Here is a 26,298-nt window from a genome sequence, read left to right as displayed (position 1 = left end):
AAACTCATGCGGAAATGAATGCTTCCTTCCGCTTGTTACTGACTCAGTCACAGTTGAATTGTGACCAAGTTACTGCGAATAATCAATAATTTAAGCAGTTGCACACACACTCACACACACTCTACACTCGCACACTCATACTGTGACAGTCAGTCAACAGCACTTGTATAGATTTATGAGGCAAGTCAACAACAGATACGCAGCAGCAGAAACTAGCGGCAACCCAGCATTTTGTTCAGTCAATAACATTGTTTAAACTTCACTAACGGCATTTTTTATCTGCACACACTTATGTTGCACAATCAAACAATGCACAATGTACATGCATCCGCTATTCAAATACTTATGTGCGAGGAAAGAACAAGAAATTTACAAATATAATATGTTCTTAAATTGCAAATTGGAAAAATCATCTGAATAAACTTACCCGTAATCTTTTGCGTATGTATTTAGAATATATATAAAATATAATCACAAATTAAAATATTTTTGGTAAAAATTGGTATTTATTCACATAAAAGCTAAAACGAAAATAAAAAACATTATTTCTATTATTTATATGATATAATATAATCTTTCGCACAATAAATGATAAACTCTATTGGAAAAGAGTTATTACTTATTCAATAAATAATGAAATGCAAACTCATTTTTGAAAATGAATTTTCTTGCTTCATAATGAAAAGAAATAATATCTTTAATCCGAAATGCACATAAGAGTATTTAATAATAATATGTAAACTTAAGAAAATTGTAATTTGTTCTTAATAAAAAAAAAGTAAGATCTTCAATATGAAATGTACATTGGAAAATACCTTTATCAAGGTTAAATACTAGTTTGTTCTTCAATTATAACAACTAAGAAACCTACAATCGAGTGTAGTCGACTGTGAGATACCCGCTACGCATTTAGAATAAAAGCAAGCCAGTGTTAATTTCATTTTATAAATACCAAATTAATATACCGCAAAAATGCGGTATTTGCTATATTTATATTGTACTACATTCAAAATATAGCATCGAATGCAAAATACCCCAGATTGTTAGCCAAAACAACAAAGTAGGCGCTTTTTCCCATACACAAGTATTTCTTATATAAATTCTGCAATTTTTATCCGATCGTAAAAGTATCAAAATGCGTATACATAAATCTATTTCATACAGATTTCACCTAAAAGATAAACTCAATTTGGGTGGTGTAATTTTGTATGTGTTGTTGACCAATAAAAGGCATTTATATATGTACATTTATAACCTTTGCTAATCTTTGAGATGCCTGCTATTTTACATATTTCACTTTACAATAGCACTATCAATTTCTCTTTCCACTCTCGCTCAGCAGATAGCTATTGATAATTGTGTATGTGTTGTGTATGTAAGCTGCTTCTCCAGCTTCTAACTTCGAATATTGCATTGTTTTATTTGTGCTTCAAATGTTAAAAAACAGACACACTTAATATTGTTTGCCATGTGCGGCAAGCCTTTGGCCCCCCCGCCTGGTCGTCACTTCACCCCCTCTCGGGGACACATTGTCGGCTGGCTGACACAACTCTATGTTGTTGCACTTTAACAGTCGTTTAAGTTGAACTGATGTCCTGCAGCCAATTGTGTTGTGTCCTTTGTACTTTGCAGCAACTGGACACTGGGCACAGGGCATTGGGCTTATCTGCAGCCTTTACCCTGGCCCAAACCACAGCAGAAGATTTATTCACTCTTGTCCAGCGGATGTTCTACTATTAGAAAGCAAAAATAACCATATACCAGTATCTCTGTAAATACTTCCTAGTTGCTGTGACACAGAACAGGAGATGGCCCAACAACAACAACAGCAACAAAAGGACTAAAAAATCGAGCTGCCAAGCTGAATTTGAATTTGAATATATTGCCACAATAACCACAAATATTTCACTCAAGCTTTTCATTTCAGTTCATTTCACTTCGGCTCGCTCTCGATTGTATTTAGTTTTTCGAATACAAATTTTATACATACGACCGAGCCGGGTTGGGCCGTTGTACAATTATGTGGATTGTAAATCTGTACTGGGGAAATAAATCAGCTTTATTACCGGGAGCCGCCATATTTACAGCTGAGCAGAGCATTTCATTTGACTTATTGTTGACATGCTTTTAAATAAATTGAATTTACTGACAGATCCGCAACAGCCAACCTGAAGTGAGACCTAGAGACCTCAAGAACTGGCAACTTGGCAAGCTCACACTTGGCAAACATTTGTCGAGGATTTACGAGTGTGGCGCCTCTTGCCCACCTGCCACATTGCCTGCCTCACTCGTAGTCGCATTCGCACTCGCCGCTCACCTGCTCTTATAATGCCAACAAACTGCAAATTGCTACAAAATCACTTAACTGTAAATTTTTTTTTAGCATCTTTTTGCCCTGCTCCAAATGCAAAGGAAAACAAAGCCATTGGCCAAGCACTAAAGAACTTTGTGTTCCGAAGAAGAATTTAGCCAACATTTTGTTGAGGTTTTTTGTTAGCTCATTTCTCAATTTAGATGTACATGATTTGGTTGACAATCTGGTATATTTTGTACTCTATGGTATGTATTTTGAATGTGGTACTACATCGATATACCAAATATAAACTTCGGTATAATTTAGTATTTCTTAGAAAATGAATTTGGTATATTTTGCGAATGATATCGCATAATTTTGCTTTTATTATAGTCGGGCACACTCGACTGTAGCTTTTTTTTACTTGTTTTATTTACTTTTAATGCAATAAATCTATTTCGATCATGAATTCTTTAAGAAATTTGTAGTTTTAGAAATGAGAAACCAAGTTAAGTATGTTTTTCGGAAGCTGATTTGAACAAATTGTGCTCATTCCTCGACCTTCTCTCTATTGCTCTAGCAGTAAGCGGAAACAATTGTCAGCTCCATCGTCACTCAGAGCTGCCATTTTGTTGCTGGCTGTTAAGAGGTCCATTGCGTTTTATGATATTGTAAGCATGGCAAAGAGCGTTATTCGACTGAATCGCGTGGCTGTTGCTTTGCCCGCTTTGGCAGCTTGGCCCTTTTGGTCGCTTGGCCTTTTTGTGGCTTTACGGCTATTTTGCATTAAATTGCAAAATGTAAAGCAAACCAAAACTCTGTTTGGGGGTTTGGATACCATCTCCATTGTGCATTGTTACGCTGGCATTTTAATTGAAGTTTTTATACACACCCGCACACACACATAAAAGTACTTATACATAGAGTACCGTGTGTGTGCAAAGGATACGCGTGTGTGGCAAATTAAAGTGTTAAATGGCCATTGCTGGTTTGTTTGTTTGTTTGTTTGTTTGCGTTTTTTGTTGCCATTTTTGTACGTCTGTTTGTTTGTTATTGCGTGCTCTGCATATCAAATGAATGAGACGACCCCATCAAAGGGTCGCTTAATGTGAATGTACATCATTACATCTGGAATATGACACCTGAGATTGCACGAAATGAGCTGAGCACACAAAAAGGCCAACACAAGGATTTACGTGATATTCTGTGGCTTTAATACATGCTGCCAACAAAGCCACACATACATACAAACAGATGCTCGTATTTGCGGTCAGTTTGAGACTGATTGCCATGGAGAGTTGCGGTCATGGGATACTAACAAGCTAACATAGAATACATTTCACATAATCCTCCTTCAATCAACATCATATGCTGGCAATCTCTTGGAATTATGAGTGAAAAGATAATGAAAGAATATTTCCAATTATGCTGTGTTTAGTTTTCTGAGGCAAAACGATTCAAGCGACTGTGAAATCTTTTAATATACATGTCAACCAATATTCAATCAATCAATCACTCACAATGAGAAGGGTGATAATAAATTGTATATGAACCATTTAAATCTTTCATTAGGTTATTTAACTCCCTCCTTATGGAATTGCTTTGGATACACATGGGTCAATCAATATTCAATCATTCAATCAAGGAGTAAAATAAATTTAACCAGGATTGAATCGTTCAGTGGGTTATTAAATAACTATATTTTTAAAATCCACATCAATCAATGTATAATCAATTAATCAATCAAGGGGTAGAAAAAAATAACTAACTTATTAATACTAATTTATAAAAATTCAATCAATTTATAGCACACACGGGTTTCAATCAGCATTCAATCACTCAATCAAGCTTGGAATACATAGGAGTGCATACATCAAAGTGTAGAAATAGATAATCAGCTTATTAATCTTTCAGTCATTTAACAGTACGCATGTGTGTCAATCATTATTCAATCAAATCAATCAATTGAAAAAGATACCGTCTAGTTCAAAACTATCTTTGAATATCCTCTCCCATGTATATTCAACCTTAATTAGTAATATTTGTAAATTGTGTATCGTAGGTTATGTAATTAAGTATTTTCATAGGCATATGAGATCAATCGCGATACAAGGAATAAAAAAGCATTCATAATAATTTCTCTACTTGATTGTAAGCTTATCGTCGTTTACCAAGTTAAGCAAACATTACCCTAAGCCATATTTAATCAAGCATTTCATAATTTCACTACACAACGCTTTAATAACATATTTAACAGTTGAATTTCACCTGTCAATCAACCCCACAGACGTGTTCTAATCATCCCTACCCAACACTCATAAGCTGCATTTAAGTCCAGAAGCTTACTACACTTCCAAGGTGCCTGAATTGCCAACTTCATAAATAAACAATTAGGGTCCAATGGCCGAGCAACATTTGTGTGAGTTCTCAGGCCACTATTAAGGACTATTTCACCTCCGTCCCTAAACATTTACTAATCGTCTAAAACTTGCAAGTTCTTTTGGCAAATATCTACTTCTATTTTTTTTGTGGACTCTACTAAGCTTTTTATTATGCTTCTCACAGTCGAAAACCTGCTGCTCCTTTGGCCGCCTACATAATAAGCGTTTAATAAGCGCATAAAACCAAGAAGCGTCGGTCTGTTCTGTTTTCCCTTTGCCCTGCACGTTTACATATCAAATTTGCCAATGTACAAAACAGTTTCCGCTTCCGGCCATTTAGTCTGTCTCTCTCACTCTCTCTCTCGCTTGCTTACTCACCCGCAATCCAAATTCAAAACATTTGCAACTTTTGTTTGGGTCCAAAAACTTACGCATTATTGTTGCCGACTGCCAACTTGGCCTTAACCCTTGTGTGGCTGTCTCTTTGTCTCTTGGAGTGTGTGTCATGTTTGCCAAGCCCCGCGGGCGCGTTTGTCTGCAAAGTTTGGCTTGCAAATATCATTGCCTACCTTGCGGCGCAGTGGCAGCTTAATCAAATATGCATGCAACGAGGTTGAAGAGAGCGAGGAGTTTTCTTTTTGTTTGGCACACAGCTGCTTCACTAATAAGTGTCATAGGTTTTGCTTATCCGCCAGCACAGGTTGCCACCGACTTGGCCCCTGGCAACAGCAACAACAACAACAGCAACAATATGAACCACTTGAAATGTCAGTTAATAAATTGCAAAACGTTTTTCTGGGAATCGACAAACCAACATTTCCACAGCAACAACAACTAGAACTCAACAGCAACCAACTGCACTTAATGTCAGTGACACACAGGAGGAGACTAAGACAGAGAGAGTGCGAGAGAGAAAGCAGTTAACCCCATTTGGGAGGGAGAATGGGAGTTAAAGGTCTGCCCACGGCAGACAATGAAGTTGCCGCTGTTGACATGAAGCGTGACGAGAACAAGGACTCCGACCCTGCAACTCGATCCCGCGCCACGCCGCGACAGACATTTACAAATAAACAGCGCTAAATTATAGGTGCCTTGTGGGCGAATTCACCTCACCGCTGCCACCATCCAGCTCCCCATCTGCAGTGAGAAAGAGAGAAGGAGGAAGGAAGAGAGTCCCAGGTGCGGTGGTGACTGCTTCTCCAACCACTTGTAAATAATGTGGCAGGCTACACCTGCAGACGACGTCGTCGCCATCGTATAACTTTTAACTACAACAGCAATAATAACAACAACAACTGCAATTCGTATACCAATTACAGCTGCGAATAACTTTTAGCACATCGAAACTTGTATGATCTAACAATACAATCGACAATTTATTTAGAGCAATTTGAAATCAAATACTATTACAAATTAATTTTCAAAAATCTTAAATTGTTGACAATCCATAAAATATTTGAAACACTTATTGTATTTGCAACACTTTAAGCAACACTAAGATTAAAATTTGCTTACAAAATGAATATATCAATAACGAACAATTAACACATTTGAATAATATATTTTAGAATACTTTTAAAACATGTTCCAAGTCTACTCGTTTAACAACACTGTCTGCCAAGTTGCTTTATTTTGAAAATATATAAAAACAAATAAAAAATGAAATTCAATAAATTGATAAATGCAAATCAGAAATTTAAGTGAATCACCCAATTTTAGGAACAAAATAACATAATAAAGAATACACTAAATTTATTCGTTTGGCAACACTGTCTGGCAGGTGAAATGTTTTTCAAAATATGATACATTTAGGGACTTTTTAATATAATAAAAATAATTATAATAATATGTTATAGTTTCAAATTTAAATGAATCACCCACGAAATTGATTTTTTTATTTGTCAATCCTGTATGCAATTTGGCAGCACTATAGCTTGATATAAAAAACAATTTGAATATAACAAATCGTTAAGTAATCAATTAATCTTAATTCAATGTGACATAGAACAAATAAAAATTATATTATTGTAATTTAAATTGCATCCTCGGTGATAACACTGTATTGCCATGCTTATATTTTATAAGTTTATCATGAAGTTCAACTGTCAAACTGTCATTCAAAAACATAACGCAATAAGTGAATCCCAAGGCTCCATCTGACTGAAATCCTAGAGCTATTATCATCTTCGACGTTGCAAAGCTCATGACCAAGTGAAAAGTTAACCTTCCCCGAGGAGCGTAACGGAGTTCTGAGCACGTTACAAAACACAAAGTTCAAGTTGACGCTGAATTGCACTTTGGCAAGAAACGCGGACAAAGTTATTCAGGTGATGCTGCCAGCTTCGAACTCCGAGCTCACATTTTCTAGCTCCCAGCTACAGTTGCATCTTGCAACAACTATTAGGCTGACATTGTTGTCATTTTTATTGATGATACAACACATAGATACTTTAGTACAAGTAACTGTAATTACAATACTCGAACATTGCGATCAGCATGAAAGTTTTTCAATTAAATTTATGCTGTGGCAATCAAAGCTTTGAATGGTGGAAATGCCTCGCAGATGTGTTGACAATTAATTGCATTGCATTGCATTCATTTCACTCACCGGATAATGAGTGGGCGTGGCAGAAAGGTAACTGAAACGTGTTAAAACTTCGTTTCGAAAGTTTTGCCTCGCCTGTCACGTTGTTGCCCAACGCGAAAAACTTTCCACAAAAACTTGTTGTTCTTCTTGTCGACTGTGTTTCTCTTTTTTCTATGCTTAGCTGCGAAATTATCTCTTTGAATTTGGTTTCTTTTGCTTATTTTCCTACTCTTTTTAGGATGCGACCGCATAACCTTAGAGCAGGTCAGTTCTTCCCTCTGGCTCTGAATACCGAGTGCTATAAATTTAAACTTTACCGACAAGGCGTTGTTTCTATTTCCCTTTTTGTTGTTATGTTTACCAAGCAAAGGAAATAAGAGTACCCCATTGGGTTTTAGTGCGAAACAATGAACTTGAAGTTGGAATCTGGTTAAATTATATTAATAGAGTTTTAAAGACACAAAATTCAATGTAGAAATTAAAATAATTAAAGGAAATTCGCATTTTAAAGAAAAGCAAAGCTAATCTGAACTTTTCATTAACGATTCGATAGGTTTCTATTATTATCATAAATCAAATATTACTTTGCAGCTGGATAGAGATTTTAAGCTTTTCCTAAACACATTAAAGAAAAGTAGAACTAATTTCACTTACAATAGATTTCTTTTATTCAATTAATTTGAATATTATTTAGCAGCGGGATAAAGAATATAATTTTTTGTGATATAAGTAAGTAACTGACATTTTCATTTATATCAAGTGAATATTTGGCACTTCAAGGATTTAATAGATTTACTATAATTATTTACTTATCTCCGAAGATATTAAGAACCAAGAAGATGAATTTAACTCTTACTTACAATTTAACAGCTCACATCTTCATCTTTTTCTTTTACTTCAATTGCAAGTTTCGACCATTAAAAGTACACTTCTTTACTTATCATTTAAATTGTCATGTAATATTGTTTAGACAATACAGAAAGAATTTAAACCTATGCGATATAATGAAATTGCTCATTTTCTCTTATATCAATTGCAATTTTCACACCATAAGGAAAAGCACATATTGTCTTGAACTTGCCATTAAGAATAGAATTATGTTATTAATTGATTTTGAATATTATTAAGCATTTTCATAAAAAAGGCATATATGCTTTATTTTATACGTAAATATGTTAAATTGAATTTAAATCATTTACAAATTTCTCACAGAAAAAGAATAAAATCTCTTTATCTAGATTAGATTTATACCATTATCTTAGCTACATGCTAAATTTAAATCCTTGTTAAACAATTTAACAGCTGACAGTTTAACTTATTTCAATTGCAAATTTCTATAGCGTCGTTAACTGCTGCTCTCTGTTTATAAAACAATAAAGAAACACATAAATCGCTAATTAAATGCCTTGCAAACCACAGAAAAAGAGTCAGAGTAATCACTTGTATTTGACTTCAATCACTTTAGCGACTTGATGGCAATTCACTTGGACATTTGTCTTGGCCAGGCCAGGCTAGCAAGCAATCAAGGTTAGGAACTGAACTCAACTGAGAACTGAACTTGCAGCTGCAACTGAGCTTGTCCTTCAGACAGTGTGACGTTGCTTCCTTCGATGTCACCATGATGCCAGTGGCAGTTGGAATCGCATGCGTCTGGCTTGAAATCCCTGATTTAATGGCGTGGAAAATTAGAAAACGTTTGCATTCCGTTCGTTCATGGCCAGGCCAAGTCAGGCCAAGAGGGTGTAATCGTCTGGCAGCTGTCAAACCAACTGGCCTCGATTCTGTTTTGGTTTGTTCGCGTCGCGTTTGAAATTGTTTGGCATTGGGACAACTGCAGCAAATGGTTGCCAAATTGCCAAAGTGCCAAGAAGATGCTGCTCAGGTGCTCGAAAATTGCATCTAATGACTTCATAAATTAAAGCCAACACAGATACTAAGTGTGTGTGTGTGTGTGTGTGTGTGTGTTGAAGGCGTGTCTGACTCAACTTTATTCAAATAAAGTTGTCGGCTTTTGTCGGCCGCTTTCCGTGTGCATTTTTAATGAAGTTTGGCTTCGGCGTTGCGGTTCTTTTTTGTTCCAAGACGCCTACGCAGCCACGCCCACATCTTTAGCGGTCGGCAATTTACCAAAAGGCTCAACTTTCCCAGTTTGCTCTCCACTTTACAGTAGAAGCAAACGCCTGCAACTGCGTCTCTTACTAATAAATGTGTCTGCCAGGCAAAGGCAACTCTACAAAGTGCTTTTAATTAGTTGTGTTAGCTTTCTGCAAAAAGTGTGTGTGTGTGTGTGTGTGTGCGTAATATAAAAAAACCAAAAACACGAACGAGATAAAAAGAAATGTAAACTCTTTTCATTCAGCGTTGCCTTGTAACAAGTTGGGTGTTAATTCGTATTGAAACTTTTTTGTCGGTTATCCTTGTAGTTAATAAATGTTCTGCTAATTAAATGAGCTTTCTAAATACGGAATAATGAGAAGAAGTTATCTTCTTTCTTGCTGTCACTTGGCATAAAGAGTGATTAATGATTTGCATTTATTATTAATTCATTTTTAGTTTTAATTAACTCTTTGAATTTAAAATAGTATCAAAATCTATAAATTATGGATTTTCTGATTTTTACACTTTTTTATAAAAAAAATGTTGTTCTATTAATCAGCATCAATTTCATGCATCACACAACTAATCTACTTAAATGGTCAGCTAATTTATCAAAAGTTTGCATATGCAATCTCATGTTGAATTATGCGACAAAAATTTCAGTTTTATGGCAATTTGCCAGTTGGCAGCACAGCAAAAGGTGCAAATATTAATCATAACAAAGTTGCCAAAATCAAATTCGCATAGATTTCGCCAAAAAGGAGATAGGAAAATTTAAAAAAGAAATGCTTTAAGGGGAAAATATGTCACGACGAAGATAGAAAAGCGGATTAATAGTAAAACATGTGTGCTCGACTGTGAGATACTCGCTACCCATTAAAAAAAAGAGCAAAAAGGTTCGGTATTATTCTAAAATTATATTTAATAAATATACCTTCAAAAACTGAATTATAACAAATATTATATTTGGTATATAAATATACTATTACGTTCAAAATAACCCAGAAAGAAGAAAATATACCAGAACAACAAAGCTGAAGTTGAAAAAGTTAACGAAATAAATGTATTAAACTGAAAATATGAAACCACATGGATAAAAAAAAAACAAATTAGTAGCAAAAGCAACATATAAAACTAATAATATAGAATGTAATTGAAATAATTCACAGCGCAGTATGAGTTTTAATCACAGCATATGAATAAAATATAATCTGTATCGATTTTGGCACAAAAAAAAGAAGTGGGAGAATAACTGCTTTAATTTACTATGAAATTATAGTTAATAAGAAATTTATTAACAATAATAAATTTATTAACAATAATTTGATAATATATTTTAAAAACAAATTACATTAATAAAATATATACAATTAATACGATGCTGCTGGCAACTCAACAAAAGGTGCGAGGTGCAAAATCAATTTCGCAAAGAAGAGATGGGAGAATTTAAAAAAGGAATTTAAAAATGTCATAGACAATAGGTATAGGTGTAGACAATAAAGTCTCAATAAAGTTATTTTAGCAATAAGGATATATTTATAGTAGCACAAAATTAATTTAAATAAAGTAGGAAATCATTTAGTTTTAACTATCTGTAAGCATATTGAGAGAAAGCGATTTAACGGAAACATTTCAATGTCAAAAGAGAAAAGGCGCTGAAATTCTTGAAATTAAATGTAAATCGTTTAGTTTCGCTCGAGCAATGTAATGAATATTCACATAAATTGCTTAGAGAATTCTATTCCACTAAGATCATCCCCCTTCCCCTCCCCAGCTTGCCACACATTCGCAGCCACCTTGCAGCAAAGGGAGTCGAGTAGTGAGTGACTTTGTGCGTGCCAAACCGCATGTGTAAAATGTGTCATAAACATTTGTTGTGTGTGCTGCGATGCATGCCAAAAATGGCTCAAAAAGTCTCACACACAGAGCAGGTGCCAAGTGGCAAGTTGAGTGGGCGTGTGTGTGTGTGTGTGTGTGCTAGTATGTGTGTGTGTGTCACTCTATGTTAGCTAGCAACTGTCAAGGAAAAGTCAAAACCATAAGTCAAACCACAACATACGGCTCAAGGTGGTTGCATCACTACGAAATACGAAATACACGTATACTTTATATGTTCGTGCTTCTGTTTTGGCTGTTTTGGTTTTTGTGGCTAGCAAGCCACAGGAATATGCCATAAAGAGTCGCTGTCATCGTTGGAGGCATTTCAATCAAGGCAACTTTAAGCCGCCTTCAAGTATAGCAGACATTCTCCCTATCTCTTTTCGTTTTTTTTCTTCTCGACGTTAGTTACATTAAGTTAACTGAGGTCTAGGCCGTTTAATTTATGCAAAACAAGAGCACAAAATAACATGGCCTAATGCTTGGCTGCCTTTGATCTTAGGCGAAGACATCGTCAGAGTCAGAGTCTGAGTCTGAGGGAGTCTTGGATTAGCTGTCCTGACTAGACGGCAACATAGTGTGTGTCTTCGCATGATTCGTGCTCTGGGAAGCTTGGGGAGCAGCTGTTAAAGTCTCGTTTATTTTTTTGTGACGTTTGCTTTCATTTGATTTGGCGACATTTCTTTTCATGCAGCGTTCAAGGCTGTAAAAAATGTTGTGGGGCAATCAAAATCAAAGCTTGTATTACCCACGCACGCGCCTCGCCGGAAACGGAAATGGCAACCAGCAGACGGAAGTGTTTCTCTCAGTGTTTGCTCTAGGTTTGTTTGTGCTGCTGGCAATTCAATTTAAATGTGAAATCCCCTCCCTCCAAATGTGAATTTAAAGCCATTTTGTAGCGTAATGTCCTAACTAGATTTCGAAGCAATCTCTTGAACCTCTGGTTAATTATAACTCCCCCATCTCCACCCCCCTTTGCAGTCTTGACACGCACCGCCCACAAGCTCACACCTAATTAGTGAGGCATGTGTGAAGGGATGTCAACGTTGTGCGTCGCTTATCGCCAGTGCCAAAATCTACATCAGAGATATTTGCAAAATTTACGGCATTCATTCAAGAGTCTAAAACAAACGAGGACTTAAACCAGAGTTATACGCTGCAGTGGCTCTGACAAAAAGGGTTTAATACTGAAGCGTAAAAGAGTTTATAATATATGAGGTTATAAAATCCCCGTTTAAATGATCGCCACTCAGTCACTGTCTTTGCGCCCCTTTGGCTCTATTCATTTGACTATGTTTACCAAATTAATGCCTCTAGGAAATCAACGGTAATGTGAGCTTTTTAATGAAGCGCACACCCCCCCTCCACCCAAGTGACCTCTTACCCCCTGACATCAACAATGTCCTCTGTAGAAAATACACACTCCCCCCATTTGAGGGCAAACAATGCGCTGATTTATGACACCTTGAAATGCAAAAGGCAAATCGCATGTTAATTACGCTTTCGCTGAGCTCACACACGCAACATGAGCCGCAACGTGTATCGCCGATGGCTATGCAGCAGAATGTTGCATCTACTGGCCCAGCTGCCCTGCCTGCCTCCCATATTGGCTTCCACATTAATATTGGCTTGTCAAAACAGTTAGCCATAAGAAACTAGAAACCATTTTGCAACAAACTCTCGTTCTCTTTCCCACACACACACATACGCACTCCCATTGTTCTTCTTCACTTTGCTGCTTGCCACACAAACCACATGCAATAGACTCTGTGAAGCGAGCTGCAGGACAGCAAGCTGAAATGCAATACCAACAGGCAATCAACTGGTGTTTCAGTTTCCATTAAACAAGAGCCCAACACATGCCTCTCCCTCTCTAGCTATGCACACCTGACAACGTCTCGAGTTTTAGTGTTAACCAAAACCATGCGCACCATGAACACCAACCCAACACACCCCCAAAATGGATTTGCCGCCAAGCGCAACAAAAAATATCCCAAAACAAATGGAAAGTAGCTGAGAGCGTGAGAGAGAGCAAGGACTTACGCTCATTGGAATGCCAATTGGAATGGCGGAGAAATTTAGCGAATGTAAACACCCCTTAAGCAGCGACGTCATTTGGTACTTTTTCAACTTCCCCTGCAGGGACTTTGATATGGTGCATACCTTGGCTTAATTGCCGACTGACATTTATTGCCGTCCAGCGTGTCATTCGTAGCAGCTGCCTGGAGACGGGAAACGGGAGACAACAGACAGACGGTTGGATAGCACAGACAGCTCATGTCCGCGCATATATCACGGCTCATCTAGCAGCACGGCGGGAGAGTTAGTGGACCAGCGATGCTATTGATATGGACTACCAGACGAATCTGTTTCGATAACTCGCGTGTCACTGCCAGCAAACGAATTGAGATTGAAATGCTCCAGTCATGTGAAGCAAGTCAGACACTAAAGTGGGAAATTGTTAAGCATGAGACGTAAAATAAAATACTTGTCAAAGCAGAGTACATTTAAAAAAGAAAAACAAGATTAAAGTATATTTTGATTATTTAGTAAATATTGAATTTCAGTTGAGTGGAAATGCTCAAATTTAACTCTGTAATAATTAATTGCGTAAAAATTAAACTTAAATGCGACACTTTAAACTATTGAAAATATATTTATATAGAATAATAATTTTAAATTGAAATTTGACTGCAAACAATTTATTAATTATTCAATAAATTGGCCTTTCTATAATTTGAAATTTAATCATACAAAATATATAAATGATGTAAGGTCAGACATTAAACATTTAAATGTATGATAAGACCTTTCAATTATTATACATAAATGATGCATAGAGAGAAATAATAATATTTAAATAATTTCTTTTTAATTTATAATTCTAATTTGATATTTATTTTAGGTATAAGTACGAAAAGAAAGAAACAAAAATAATTAAGCAAAATATAAATATATATATATATATGATAGAGACAATTGTTTTGTAAACTTCATGGTAAATGTAATATTTATTTGATATTGAATATTATGAAATATTGTAAAATATTAAATATTTGCAAACTACAATTTAATGATTTTATAATTCAAGTCGACAACAGTCGAAGCAGACTTATATTGTAAAATAAATATATTAAATAATTTGTAATTGATTTTAAAACACCATTTAAAATATGACTACCAATTTGTTGGAATAAAAAAAGTAAGCCCCTTAAATCGAAATGCATGGCTTGTGTTTTTTATACCCGCTACCCATAGGGTAGAAGGGTATTATAACTTTGTGCCGACAGGAAATGTATGTAACAGGTAAAAGGAGGCATCTCCGACCCTATAAAGTATATATATTCATGATCAGCGTCAACAGCCGAGACGATCTAGCCATGTCCGTCTGTCCGTCTGTGTGTCTGTGTCCGTCCGTCTGTCCGTATGAACACCTAGATCTCAGAGACTACGAGAGATAGAGCTATAATTTTTTTTCGACAGCATTTGTTATGTTTGCACGCAGATCAAGTTTGTTTCAAATTTTTTGCCACGCCCACTTCCGCCCCCGCAAATCAAAAAAATCGAATAACAAGCGTAATTTTAAAGCTAGAGTTGCAAATTTTGGTATATATAATAATAACTATAGTATTTATGATTCCTGAAAATTTGGTTGCGATCAGATAAAAATTGTCGAAGTTATAAAAGAAATACTTTTGTATGGGCAAAAACGCCTACTTATAAGGGTCTTAGTTACTTTGGCTGACAATCTGGTATATTGAGCCGTCTATGGTATATTTTGAATGCGGTACTATATTGATATACCAAACATATCATTTGGTATATTTTTAGTATTTTTGAAAGTATTTTCGGTATATTTTCAAAATGATACCGCAATATTTTGCCTTTATTAAAAATGGGTAGCGGGTATCTCACAGTCGAGCACACTCGACTGTAACTTTCTTACTTGTTTTGTACTAACATAATTCAATAAAGAGAACATTGAAAATGTAAGACAATGTTATAATTTTGGTGTCCGATGTCCGATGTTGTCAGTTGGTCACTTTGAGAGTTGTCAGCAATTAGTTATTATAAAAATAACAGTTACAAAAATGTTTATAATGACAGCATTTATGGTTCAAAGGCTTATTATATCGAGTGGCTGCGAGTTCAACACGAATAACACAAATGACAACAACATGCAACATGCAACATGGAGCAAGGATCAAGCATTTGCAATGCAAATATGTACATATTTATGAAAATTAAATATATATCCGTTGGCATTGCAAATAAGCTGCGATTCAATTGCCACACACACACACATACTCTTATGTTAGCTATATAAATGAGTAAAACTTGTTGTTGTGGGTAACGTTGAGTTAAGCCAGCGAATAGCGGACAGAGGACAGAGGAGAGTGGAGAGTGGAGAGAGAAGCATGGCAACGTAATGCGTTGGTTGGGATTAAAGGCAAACACGCGACCAGCCAAAACATATGCCAATAGCAGAGCAATAAGAAAAGCTTAAGAGTGGGAAAGTCCGCGAAGTGAGGGGGGAGGGAAAGTGGGAGGGATCAGCGACAGTAGCACGCAAATGGCATGAACAAAAATAAACTGATAAGCGACAAGCTGAAAAAACAATGGCAACCAACCGAGAGAGAGAGAGAGAGCGGAAGAGCTTGGCGAATTATGCAAGGCCCCAGCGAAAATATGTTGCATGCGACGACAGCGACAAACAAATAAACAACACGAGCAACCAACCCAACAAGCAAGCAAACAGACAAACAAACAAACAATCAGACAGACAGACAGACGGTCAGATAGATGGAGAGGCAGAGGGACAGACAAATAAACTGACGCTCTTTTCTGACAAATGAATGCGAGACGACAGCAGTGTGAGAGAGAGAATGTGCGCGAGAGACAGAGACAGATACATACATATAGACGTGCATATTTACTAAAGCCAAGGGCGGAAGCGAGATCGCGCGACTTTTGGGGCAATGGAAATCAATTATTCATGCGCTTGGCCACGCAGCTGAAAAGTATGCAAGGCATTCGACTTCCTAACGCCGCCCAATGGTATGCAACAGTTTTTGCAAGCGACAACAGAGAACTGAACCCCCGCTCTCGCTGCCCCATCGAAGCCTATAAACGCACTCATGGCCCATGATAATGGCATTTGTTTGTGTTTGATTTGCACCAACTGTGATTAAAGGGCAACAGGCAGCAACCGGTAGACAGCAGACAGACAGCAGACGGACAGCAGACGGACAGCAGACGGAGAGCAGCAGTAGGCAAGTTTGAAACCCACGTGCTGCTGCTACGTGCAAATGAAGTTAAATTAAACATCAGACCAAAAATGAAGAAAGAAAATCCTAAGCGAAAGTTTAACAATGGCAAAGTTATGCTCTATGAAGAGAATTGATTTTTAGTTGCATTTTATCATTTTCAGTTAATCAACAATTCAATTTGTCTACAATTTGTCACCTATAACAACGAGTTAAGCTGCTGAATCATTTTATACTTTGATCTGTATTCATTATTTATTAATTTGCATTCATTTTTAGAATAGAATATGTCATTGCTGTCAATAGAAAACTTTTGCCAATCAATTAACAAAATAATCTCCTACAGAATACAGAATCAAAGAGTTAGCACGCAATTTAGAGCTTTCGTTTTAAATCCCTCGCTTTGACTATTTTCAATAGTTTATTTTTTTATTTTAATTTTTTTTGAAAAACATGACAATTGATATCATCGAATAGTGCAATTAGATTCTAATCTTCGTCATTCTTATTGGAACATACTTTTAATATGTCTTCGACTCTGTTTCTATTTCCCTACTTTAAGTATTCGCTAAGTTGTTTTCTCGCCTCACAACTGTCTTCTCTTAAGTAATTCATCAATCAACACTTTCAGCTGCCCTTAAAGTAATTTCCCCCTCTCTTCGGCTGCGCCATTTTGCACAGACTGCCAAAGTCAACAGCAAAATGAAAATGCCCAGTGTATTGACATGCTCAACTAAGTAGGGAGACTATTGGAGGGTACTAATTAAATTTGGCCACCGGCGACAGCTACTTTGATGCACACAGATAGGAGTAGGGAAACGCAACTGTATCAGTATGGGGAGGAGGAGGAGGCACGAAGGATTAGGCAGAGCTGCTTTCTTCTTCAATGGCCAAAAGAGAGAATGCATGCCCAATGCCCAATGCTCGGCATGCTCGGCATGCTTTCAGGCGTAAAGTGTTTGATTATGGTCATTTATTCAGTTCTGTTCTGTTCTGTTCTGTCTGCATCCCAATTCGCTTGCTGTTGTTGTGTCTACTTTTGGGCATCCGCAACTCGCACCAAAAGCAAAAGGCAAAAGCAGCACTTCCATTATATTTTGTCCCCGTAAGGTTCGTTCGGGGGTGTAGAGTTGTAGAATGGTAGAGTTGCCATGGATTTTGGCTTCGCATCATGTTTGTGTCTGAGCGTACGATTAAAATCGCATACATCAGCGCTGTTCAAAGGCTAAAGGGGAGCAACCCCGTTTTGGGAGAGCGAGCGGGCGGAGGGAATTTCAGTCTCATGCGGTTGACTGAGGGGGGAGGTGGGAGGTGTGCAGCGTGGCCAGACAACCGTGGCTTTGGTCACTAATTTGTGTGCAATCGCGCATTCAAACGCTGTTGTTTATTAATGCATTCCGTTTAACGTGTAATGCAAAATTTATGCTGCATATTTTTACGTCGACTAAAAAAGCGTGCAAAAAACTAACGGAAAGTCAGTTGCAGGCATTGCGAGAATCTGGCAAGCATCAAACGAAAACAGAAACAAGAAAAAAAAAACAAACAAAAACAAGAGTAGGAAAAAGAAAAACTAACACGCAAGTTAATTAAGCCGTCATGAACTGCAAAAGCACGTGACATGCACAATTGCAATAGTGTGTGTGTGTGTCCGCGTATGCATGTGTGTGTCTGTGTGTGGACTGCCGATGGCAACTCAAAGGCAAAGCGCCAAACATCCCAAACATGGCGAACGTGGCGAACTGGCCTTTCATGTCCACGCCCCCTATTTTTTGCTCCCCTAGCGAAAAAAGCAACTGGTGATGCGTATCGCAAGGCATAGCAAAAAATGCAATAATTGAGAGAACGAACTCTCCACTTCTCCGCGTCTCTCTAAATACTATCTTTTGTCCCCCCAAAGCGACACAAAAATGCATTCCCATTAGCGGAAGAACGAAAGTGCAACTAGCGGATGAAAGAATGATTAACTCGCCATTCCGCTTTGTCACGCTGATGTTTAACAGCTCGCTGTCAACTTCAATTGATTCGCCAATGTGCAAGTCATCTTAAATAAATGTCAAAATATTTATCCAAATTTGTACGTTGCTCGCATGGTTTAATTTGATACCCACCTTTTCAAATTTAAATGAAACGGACTGTACAGCAGCACATTAATTCATTTGTGATTATCTCTTAGCGGATTTTTTTACTTTACGTTTTTTTGGTTCAAACATGAGTCAAATATATTTCCTTATCACAGACTTCCCATTGCTAAGGCAATTTATAAATTTATTTCCTAGTTAGGGAAAATGCAAAACTACCCTTTTAAATTGTGCCCACTTTTATCACATTACTCCGAAAGGACCACAAATAAGGGTAAATTAGGATGTCCAGGTTAAGGCAGCATAATATCCTTAACAAATATACCAAGATAAAAAGGTAATTTAAAAAATACAGGGTGTTTATCCAGCATGTCAGCTTGTTCAAAAAGCCTCATTCAGCATTTAATAACTCAGCTTGATGAGACACGTTGTGTCTGGTCAGTGGCTTAGCAAGGTGTGTGACTCAATTTAGTTGGATTGCGAAATCGAAATGTGAAGCAGCTGTTATACAACTTATAGACGATTAAATACCCTCTTCAAACTCAAATGTTTTGCCAAAATAACATTTGGTCAACAACGAACATCTGATTAAATACACATAGAGCCACACCCACTACAGTACGCACTTTACCCCACTTTAATTATCAAGAAACCGAGGGCAATTTCCTATAATCAGAACATAATTTTTTGTTATCGCCCCGTTTGACATTGTGTTTCTGGTTGAGATAAGAAACTTAAGATATTCACCCATAGACAATACTATTTGTGCTTCAACACGCGCCACACACAACGACAATCTCTCAATCTACACGTCAGTGTTGCGCTCTCCCGCTCTTGCCATAGCAAACATACAATATACTAAGGCAAAATAGTATTGGCGTGTATACAAAATTAATAATAATAAATAAACCCCATGTGCGTATCACCAATATCAACACACTTATAAACTAGTAAATATCACGTAGTTGCTAATCACAACGTTGCGCTCGGTTATGAATGCGACTAGTATATAGAACGAACCACACGAATATTACCAACTGACCCCTTAGACAGGCGGTGCTCCAACAACAGGCAGGCGGTGCTCCAGCCACGAAGACGTCAAGAGCTCATTATTTGATTGAGAGCATGGGAAATACTACAAAAAAACTGCTACAGCGTCCACTTCTAACTAAAATTTGTTGAATGCGAGGCAAGGGCATTAAAAGATAATGAGTATGCAAAAATAAAAACAAACAGGCCTCTCTAAGCACACAGCGGCGGAGAGGCTTCGAAATTGGACTGTGATGTCATAAAAGCACAGTGGTCTAAAACTCATTTCAATTGTGTCAAAAATAATAAAAGGGTTAAAAAAAAGTAAGAATCTCAGATAATTAGTGTATATATTTAAATAAAATAATTTCACTACACAGAAGAATTTCGCTCAAAATTTGTCAGTGAAATGGAATTGAGGAGGACTTAAGCATATATTAAGTATTTTACATTATTATCATATATTATATATTTAATTCAAAAAGTTTTACTACACATTATTTTAAACATTTTTACAATTAACAAATCTGTAAAAAATTATTAAAACAATTTTATTAATCAATAATAATTTAACTTAAAAATACATTTTTAATATCCAGCAAATAGAATTAATAATATAATTTGATTTAAATAAAAATTGAAAAAATATTTTCAACAATTTCCATTGCTTATCGTATTTGCCTCAGTTTATTGTATTATTGCCCCACTATGTCGCGTTTTATTTTCATTGTCTTTACAGTGTCACTGTCACAGAAAAAAGAGAGAGCCAGCCAAAGAGTCGACGAAATTGCGACAAAACACACAAGTCACCCAAAACAAACTAATGCGAGTATATAATACCGAGTCGCTGGCACTATAATAATCAAATCAGTCGCAATCGCAACAGGGAAGTGATCGTCGCGTGTGGAATTTTCCGACAAACAAAATCGTCGAAATGGTCGTTGTAAAAAATGAACAAAATATCTCAGTGCCCGAGTACTTGAACGAAGGATTCTTTGTGGAAACTCTGGAGGAAGGATTGCGTGAGTCAAAAGTAACGCTCTACGAGATTAACTTCGAGTGGGGCAGCAATCCAGGAGACAATTACTGCTCAGCTATCTACCGAGTGCTTTTGAATTTCGCTCGCTGGGCTGATGGAAAAGAGTCGACCAAAAGGGAGAACCTCTCCCTGATTGTGAAGACTATTCCCATTTCCCCGGACACGCAATTCCTTGAGGATGTCAGTGTATTCATCAAAGAGAAGCAGACCTATACAGACATTTTGCCACGTTTGGATATTCTCAGCAATGGCAGCAAATTTGGCGCCAAGTGAGTGAATAGTGAATGAGAGAAAAGAAAGCAAGAAATGTAAATCTAAAAATAACAATTTGCTTCTAGATATTATCATTCCATAAAGACCCCCGTGCAAACGATTGTGTTCAATGATCTGAAAGTCGATGGATTTAAAGTTGCTTCCCGCGAAACAGGTTTGGATTGGGATCATGCCTCCTTGATCCTCCAGCAGCTGGGAAAATTCCATGCCACCTCAATGGTGTTGGCACAGAAAGTAAGTTCAGAAAACTATTTTACTGGCTTGAATCTAATATTAAATTCTACTCTTAGGATCCGGAAATTGTTAAGCAATATACACGCGGCATGCTTAGTGAAGACACCTTGTTGAAGAGCGATACTTTTGAGAACATGTTCAACGGATTCCTCAAGGGTCTGATTAAGGCTTCTGCCACTTGGCCCGGCTATGAGAAGATTACCAAGCACCTGCAACGCTTTTCGGACAACTTTAGAAGCATTTTGGTGAAGGCTGCCAAGCCCAAACCTGGAGATCGTTATGTGGTTCTCAATCACGGCGATATGTGGACCAACAACTTTATGTACGCCTACGAGAATAAGTCGAAGCCAGAGACTCCAACAAACGCCATTTTTGTGGACTTCCAACTATCGTTCTACGGCAGTCCAGCCTGCGATTTGAACTTCTTCTTGAACACCAGCATCAAATTGGATATCAACAAGAATCGTCGTGAGGAACTCATCAAGGTCTATTATCAGGCATTCAAGGAGGCCTTGGAATACGCACGTTACGAGAAGATTCCCAGCTATGAAGATCTACTTTGGGAACTGCGTAGCCGTGAGATTTACGGAGTCTTTGGATTGTTTGGCTTCTTGCCCATGATTACGATGCCCAAAGAACTCTCCGCAGACAACAGCATTGAGAACATGAACGATGAGAGTTTCAAGGCAAAGAAAATGGAGGCGATCTTCTCACAAGAGTTCCTCAATGATTACCACAAATGGGCGCTGAAACGTGCCGATGAGTTGGGCGTCTTTAACGATTTCTAAGCCGAAGCTCCGCCAAGTGGCAATGGGTTCATCGACCTTAACGACAAAGTCAGGCGGCTGAACAAGGGAAAAGCAAAACTGTCCAGCTGCCTAGAAATGGAGGCAGAGAGTGCTAATTCCTATGTCGTGCTTTTTATAGACCAGAGTTCAATTAAAATGATCTAACGTAGATGTGTTTGTTCAATCAATATAATATACTTTTTAATTGGTGGGCATATTTTTAGCAACAAATGGAAATCCAAACGATTTTGTCATGGCATTCGATAAGCGCTTTGATATTATATTTACAGTTCTTATATTTATCTTCACCTAGTTCAATTTATGTAAGGCTTTAATAAATTTATAAATTTATAAAAATAGTTTAGCTCCTTTTTTTAAGTTGAAAGTATGCTCAGTTAAGTTGCAACAACTTTTTTTTGCATTAACATTTTTAGTGTATATTAATATCGATACTTGTGCAGTTCTTCAAAAGACGCCAACCGCTAATCCAGCATCGAGCCACCGAATGCATTTCTATTGAGCCAATCAAACCGCAAACAGATGCACCCAAAGATCTTCCATTAGGGTCAATTAAAAATCAACTATAGATCACTTTGATTTCGCATATAAAGCGCACAGTTTCCTCGCCCATCTGATTCACAGTCAAAGATAATGTCGAGTACATCGGAGCCTCTGCCGCTTTATCTTACATCGCAGTTCTTCAGACGCTCCTTAGAGCATGGACTACAACAACAGGACATCAAAGTGCTCGATGTCCAGTTAACGGATCTAACGCGTGGCGGAGAGAACTACTGCAGTAACATCTATCGAGCTCACATCAAATACCAGACTACGGATCGACAGCTGATAGAATGCTCGCTGATTGTCAAGTGCATGCCACCTGAGAAGCAGGCGATTCTGTCTCGTCTGCACATCTACAACAAAGAGACCATCTTCTACATGCACATCAAGCCAAAGCTGGAGGCACTCATGTGGGGGGTAAAGGACAGCGAAGAGCCATGGATCTTGGGTGCCAAGTGAGTATAAATACTTGAGAAGGTACTTGCTACCCAAAGGAAAGGAATATTACACCAAGCCAATGTAGTTATGTCCGTCCGTCTGTCTGTCTGTCCGTCTGTCTGTCTATCGGTCTGTCTGTCTGTTTGTCTGTTCACTATTAGAAGACATATGTATATCTCAGAGATTATAAATGTTAGAGACACCAAAAATAGTGATGAAATTCGTGTAGGTTTAAGTTTAGTTCACATATTTGGCATTGGCTTTCTAAAATAAATTACTTTAAAAACATGTGAAGATGATAGAGTTATTTCATAGTGGGAATAGTAATATTAGCAACTTAAATGTAACTAATCTTTAAAAATTTAATTGCAACTCGAAAAGTTTTTCAAGAAATATTTATATAAAATCATATGCTTTAGTTAGCAATATGACTGTGGTATTTATTTTAGTACGAATGGTATATTTTGATGCCATACTTTATTTGTGATGAACCGCAATCAATGTGTCACACAATTGTTTTGTATATTGTAAAACAGACTCACAATCGAGCACTTTTGACTTCAACTTTCTGTTTCTCTGGCTCTTTCCTTTTCCTAATACTTATAACCATTAGACATTATTACTCAACAACACAACCTGAGCAGACCATGATCTTTGAGGATCTCTGCTGCGATGGCTATCAGTTGAAGTGCCGTCAACTTGGCTTGGATGCACCTCATGCACTGCTTGTGATGCGCAAGTTGGCTCAATATCATGCTCTCACCATGGTCATGGCTGAGCATGAACCCGAGACAATCATAGATCGTTATCCATTTGGATTGCTGCACATGGATGCCATCAAATCGGAACCCTTCAAGCTGCTCTTTGGCACTCAGCTGCTTAAGCTGGCTGCATTGATTAATGACTGCGATGGATTTGGGCCAATTACTAGGAAACTCTATCGCTACCATGAGCACTTCACGGAGCGAGTCTTGAAGTCAGTTTATCCACTGCGTGGTGCCTACAATGTTCTCAATCATGGAGATCTTTGGGTGAACAATATATTCTTCAAGTACGATGAACAATACAAGGTGCAAAATGTCCGAATTGTGAGTATTTTTGTTTTTAATATTTCAATTCTTTACTCATTCAAATCGCTTTCAGATTGACTTTCAGCTGTGCTTCTATGGAAGTCTGGGCTTCGACATCAACTACTTCCTGAATACTAGCCTAGAACTGGACGTGCTTAGAACTCAACGTCAAGAGCTAATCGATGCATACTACAATGCTTTAGTGGACAGTTTGAAACAGTTGCCTTGGAGCAAACCTCTGCCTGAATATGAAGAGATCATAGCTGAGATTCGTGCCAGGGAAGCATATGGATTCTTTGTAGCTTTTGGCTTCTTTCCGCTGATGAGCATGATTGGTGTCGATTCGGAGGATAACTCATTGAAGAACTTCCACGATGAGGAATTCGCTAGACAGAAGGTGCAGCTCATGTTCGAGGGCAATGCACGCACTCTGGAGAGTCTCAAGTTCACGTTGAAGCGTTTAGATGACTTGCAAGTTTTTGAATGAAGGAAACGATTGCATATGATAACGATTATTACTCGTAGTAGTTGTAGAATAACGGTTGCATGCGCGACATTTTCAATTCAAATGTAATAAAAATTGCCACACTTAAATTGCCCCCATTTAATTAAAAGTCGTTTTGTAGATGCCTGTGAAAAAAGATGTTGTCATTGTCATTGCTATTGCATGACTTGAGTGTGGTTGTCATCATGTAAGATCTTTATAGAAACAAACAGAAAGACTAGCTCTGTTGCTATCTTTACTCACGATAATCACAAGACTGAGAAAGTAAACAGTGAATTTACTTTTATAAATTTATATAACAGTGAACACGTTTTTTCTACCCCAGAGTCTTTTTTATGGGGTGTCATTTAAGTGGAAGTACACAGTTTATTAAAATAGCACGAACATCTAAGAAATGTGTGTTCAACAACGTTTTGTTTTTTTAGTAGAACTGCTAATTACATACATTTATCTTTATTTAACTGAGATTGCTTATAATGTGTATGCAAATTACTTAGAACATTTTAACAAGAATTTAAAAAAATACATTTTTGGGATAATTCATCTTTAAATTAATAAAGGAATTTCTCCCTCAATATTTTACTATTTAGAAAGAAGAGAAATAAAGAATTCAACTCTGCAATAATAATAATAAAAATAAATAAAACAAATGGTAATCAAATTAATTGTAACTAAGTAAACTGTAACTACTAAGTATCTGCCTTGATTTATGTACACTTATTAAATACTCATTAAATATGTGTTCAAATACAAACTTATATAGAATTTAAAGCTGTGTGGGTGCATCAAATAGACGTGATAATTTCAATAAGTTCCACCCAAGTTATCAGTCAATAAATGTCGTATTTTATTTCGCCTCTGCCATTAATTCATTAATTTGAAACATGTTTTTGCTTATATAAATGCCCGCCTCAATGACTAATAATAAAATTGTTTTATTTGTTTTTAATAGTGACAGACAGAATTTATAATACGCTTGCCCGGCAACTGATTTTAATTTCGAGGTGCTCAGCCGAAACAAACGTGAGTGCAATCCAGATAACAATTAATTAAGAAGACCCGGAAAGTCGAAGTCGAAACACACTTGTGATAGTATGACAAACACATGTAGAAAGAATATGGATGATAGACTGGTTATAATTTAACTGATTCACCATGAAAATGCTAAGAAAGACAATACGTCAAACACTTGGAGAGCTAGAAATATTTCATGTCTTATCAATCAGCTGATAGATTAACAAACAATTAAAGAGTAAGCAATAGTTAACATCACCTAATCAAAAGTGGGTTAGCCCTGTGAGGTAATTTCCGGCTGTCCATAGCCGATGCTATGATATAGTAATGATATGTAAAATATAAAATATGTAAATAATTCCAAAATGAGAAAATTTAAATAAAATGAAAAAGTCGCGTGTCTTTCTCTCTATCAAAAAATTATACAAAAAAAACTGGTTGATGTGGTGTCGCCCATTAATCGCGGCTTCGCCCGCGACTACATTATTATTACAAAATGCCTTACCCTAATCTTTCAGAGTTGAATAAAATTTTCAGCTTACCACGGCAGTGAATTTAAAAGCTACACGAATGCGTTTCTTGTACTCAATAATACTTTTAACAATATTAATTTTATTGCGTGTTTAATTTCATGAGACAACAGCTCACTCGTATCTTCAGATAGATCAACAGGAATGAAAATACTAAAACTGCAACATTTCGTATTTATATGGAACTATGTATATTCAAAATATACCATAAAGTGCGAAATGTACCAGATTGACAG

The 26,298-nt window shown here is 37.0% G+C and overlaps 3 protein-coding genes across 3 annotated transcripts in view; 2 read left to right on the top strand and 1 right to left on the bottom strand.

Moving 5' to 3' along the window:
- LOC132783589 (uncharacterized) overlaps positions 1-26,298 on the bottom strand; it is an 81,067-nt gene that overhangs the window by 47,101 nt on the left and 7,668 nt on the right. The window contains exon 2 of the mRNA XM_060788846.1: positions 428-521. The gene's annotated coding sequence lies outside the window, so the exon portion shown is untranslated. The remainder of the gene's footprint in view (positions 1-427; positions 522-26,298) is intronic.
- Positions 20,467-22,132, top strand: LOC132796737 (uncharacterized). Its single transcript, XM_060808003.1, has 3 exons — positions 20,467-20,918; positions 20,988-21,156; positions 21,213-22,132. Exons 1-3 carry the CDS (start codon positions 20,545-20,547, stop codon positions 21,942-21,944), a joined length of 1,275 nt encoding a protein of 424 aa, XP_060663986.1. The 5' UTR covers positions 20,467-20,544; the 3' UTR covers positions 21,945-22,132.
- Positions 22,374-24,645, top strand: LOC132796747 (uncharacterized). Its single transcript, XM_060808013.1, has 3 exons — positions 22,374-22,960; positions 23,557-24,031; positions 24,087-24,645. Exons 1-3 carry the CDS (start codon positions 22,596-22,598, stop codon positions 24,498-24,500), a joined length of 1,254 nt encoding a protein of 417 aa, XP_060663996.1. The 5' UTR covers positions 22,374-22,595; the 3' UTR covers positions 24,501-24,645.

The sequence above is a fragment of the Drosophila nasuta genome, chromosome 2L, assembly GCF_023558535.2.
Source record: "Drosophila nasuta strain 15112-1781.00 chromosome 2L, ASM2355853v1, whole genome shotgun sequence".
In the NCBI taxonomy this organism is placed as follows: domain Eukaryota; kingdom Metazoa; phylum Arthropoda; class Insecta; order Diptera; family Drosophilidae; genus Drosophila; species Drosophila nasuta.
Note: the sequence above shows the minus strand (reverse complement) of the source record. Positions and strands in the feature narration are given on the sequence as shown.